The sequence below is a fragment of the Globicephala melas genome, chromosome 15 (assembly GCF_963455315.2).
Source record: "Globicephala melas chromosome 15, mGloMel1.2, whole genome shotgun sequence".
In the NCBI taxonomy this organism is placed as follows: Eukaryota; Metazoa; Chordata; class Mammalia; order Artiodactyla; family Delphinidae; genus Globicephala; species Globicephala melas.
In genome coordinates, this window is record NC_083328.1 from 28,866,663 (window position 1) to 28,869,550 (window position 2,888).

Genomic DNA, 2,888 nt, shown 5'->3' on the forward strand with positions numbered 1-2,888 from the left:
GGGCTGGCCAAGGCCGCCGGTACCTTGCCGGGCCTCACCCGGTTTCCGAGGAACTGGGCTCGCAGCCGAGGCACCCCTCCCGTACCGCCAAAGGGTTCCTCCGAAGCCTGTGGTCAGGCCGCCGCTTCCTCGGAAGCCCACACCAAGACCAGGGACAGCGACAGGCAGGGAGGGGTGCGGAGGCGGCCATCTAGAGGCTCCGAGACTACGTGGGCAGGGCAGTGGAGGGAGCAGTCCCGAGGGGTCCGAAGTGGGACCCCAGGGTCGGGTGGAGTAGAGGACACAGCTCTACCAGAGATGGGTGCTGAGACACCTGGAGGGTAAGAGGGGTGTGTCACGGTTAGTCCAGAGTATCCTAAAGGGCTTGCCTGCAGAAATCTGCGACCGAAGGTACGTGGGGGCAAAGTAGGGCCGCCAGTTCCGAAGGGGGCTTCTGAGAAGTGCCCAGGAGGTTCAGAGGTGGTGCTAGAGACCTTGACAGAGGGGGGGGTCCTAGGACAGATGCGAGGCTAGGTCAGGGCGGGGGGCTTCCCCGGGTAGGGCTCCCTGATTTGTGGAAAAGGTCGAGCCGGCTTGGCTTCCACGGCGCGCAGAAAAAGAAACCGAAAGTGGCGCGGAAGGGTGGGCCTGTAAGGGGGTGGGGTCTGTAGGGGGAGGAGCCTTCTGCCGACCACGCCCCCAAGCCAGTTTAAAAGACTGGTGCAGGGGCAGGCGCGCAGCAGACAGAGCTGCGGCCGTGGCAGCTGCACGGCTCCTGGCCCTGGAGCATGCGCGAGAGCCGCCCCGGAGACCCCAGCCGCCCCGCTTGCGGCGCCCCGCGCCCCGCCGCCAGGTGAGCGGGGCACTGGGCTAGGAAGCGGGAGGGAGAGGGAAGGAAAGCACAGGACAGCCGGGTGTCTGGCGGCCTCGGGGGCTGCGTGGTGGGGTCGCGGCCGCCACGCTCCTGGCCCCCTCTGGCCCCACCCTGGCAGACCCCGCGCGTGGAGTTCCCGCAGCGCAGCTTTTCTCCTGCCTTTGCCCAATTCGCCCGGACAAGGCGCCAATTCCAGGCCTGGCCAGGAGGCGGCGGTCACGGGGCGGTGAGCCGAGGGCCGGTTGGCCGGAATCGGGGCAGGCTTCTCCCCGGCACCTCTCCACGCCCCCTTCTTGTACCCAAACTCGGAGCGACTCGGGGGCTGCACTCCGCTCCAGCGAGCTCCCACCCGCCTTGAAGTGCTCCGCAAGCGGGGAAGCCCATTTTCTAGATGAGCCCACTGAGGCTCAAAGGGCTGCGCGGACTTGGTCTTGAGCCCTCGGCCCTTTAGGAGCGGCTCACCCCGGAGCCCCACCCCTCCCAAGTTGCCTCGCGGGCCCTCACCTGCCCAGCCCCACCCAGACTCCCTGCTGACAGCCTGTCTCTCCCATCAGCGCACCCCCGGACGCTATGGCCCACCCCTCCGGCCGGCCCCGCGTGTAGGATGGTAGCACACAACCAGGTGGCAGCCGACAATGCAATCTCCACGGCAGCAGAGACCCGACGGCGGCCAGAGCCTTCCTCCTCCTCCTCTTCTTCCTCCTCCTCGCCCGCGGCCCCTGCGCGCCCGCGGCCCTGCCCGGCTGCTCCGGCTCCGACCCCGGGCGAGACGCACTTCCGCACGTTCCGCTCGCACGCCGACTACCGGCGCATCACCCGGGCCAGCGCTCTCCTGGACGCCTGCGGCTTCTACTGGGGACCCCTGAGCGTGCACGGGGCGCACGAGCGGCTGCGCGCCGAGCCCGTGGGCACCTTTCTGGTGCGCGACAGCCGCCAGAGGAACTGCTTCTTTGCCCTCAGCGTGAAGATGGCCTCGGGCCCCACGAGCATCCGCGTGCACTTCCAGGCCGGCCGCTTCCACCTGGACGGCAGCCGCGAGAGCTTCGACTGCCTCTTCGAGCTGCTGGAGCACTACGTGGCGGCGCCGCCCCGCATGCTGGGGGCCCCGCTGCGCCAGCGCCGTGTGCGGCCGCTTCAGGAGCTGTGCCGCCAGCGCATTGTGGCCACCGTGGGCCGCGAGAACCTGGCGCGCATCCCCCTCAACCCCGTCCTCCGGGACTACTTGAGCTCCTTCCCCTTCCAGATCTGACCGGCCGCGCACGCAGCATTAACTGGGTCGTCTTATTATTTTCTATTATTATTATCTCCCTGGAACCACGTGGGTGCCCTCCCCGCCTGGGTTGGAGGGAGAGGGTGTAGGGGGCGAGGCGCCTTCTACCCTGGGTTGGAGACAAGGCCGCAGACCCCTCCCCACCTCTTGTGGGGGTGCCCCCTCCCGGTGCTCCCTCTGGGTCCCCCTGGTTGTCGTAGCAGCTTAACTTAATTGTATCTGGGGCCAGGACCTGAACTCATACCTCCTACCTCTTCATGTTTACATATACCCAGTATCTTTGCACAAACCAGGGGTTGGGGGAGGGTCTCTGGCTTTATTTTTCTGCTGTGCAGAATCCTATTTTATATTTTTTACCACCAGTTTAGGTAATAAACTTTATTATGAAAGTTTTTTTTTTTTAAGAAAAAAGGTTTCTAGAGCGTGTGCTTTGGGCAAAGGTTTTCCATGGTTCTGAGTGGGTCCAGGTTCCTAAGACTGACCCGTGTGGCCGAAGATGGTGTGTGGCCTGTGTTCTGTGGCTGGGAACCCTGCATGGCTCCTCCCTCAGCTCTCAGGGGTAGACGAACCGTTGGTCTAGTTTTGGTATTGTGTGTAAAATGGCAGCTCACGTTTGAGCTCTTAATGTGTGCCCGGCCCTGTTCTGTGCTTTACATGCTTAACTTTACTTTAAAGACAACCCTATGAAGCAAGGCTCTTATCCCCATTTTACAGAAGAGAAAACTGAGGTGGGGTAAATTTGCCTGTGGCCATTCTTGTGTCAGA

At 63.7% G+C, this 2,888-nt stretch overlaps 1 protein-coding gene across 1 annotated transcript; it reads left to right on the forward strand.

The window, feature by feature from the left end:
• Positions 1-734: 734 nt before the first annotated feature.
• SOCS1 (suppressor of cytokine signaling 1) lies at positions 735-2,432 on the forward strand. The gene is made up of 2 exons (XM_030883799.2): positions 735-832; positions 1,408-2,432. Exon 2 carries the CDS (start codon positions 1,458-1,460, stop codon positions 2,100-2,102), a length of 645 nt encoding a protein of 214 aa, XP_030739659.1. The 5' UTR covers positions 735-832; positions 1,408-1,457; the 3' UTR covers positions 2,103-2,432.
• The last annotated feature ends 456 nt before the right edge of the window (positions 2,433-2,888 follow it).

Coding starts and splice junctions, on each gene's coding strand:
- SOCS1 (XM_030883799.2), top strand. CDS start 1,458: ATGGTAGCACACAACCAGGTGGCAGCCGACAATGCAATCTCCACGGCA.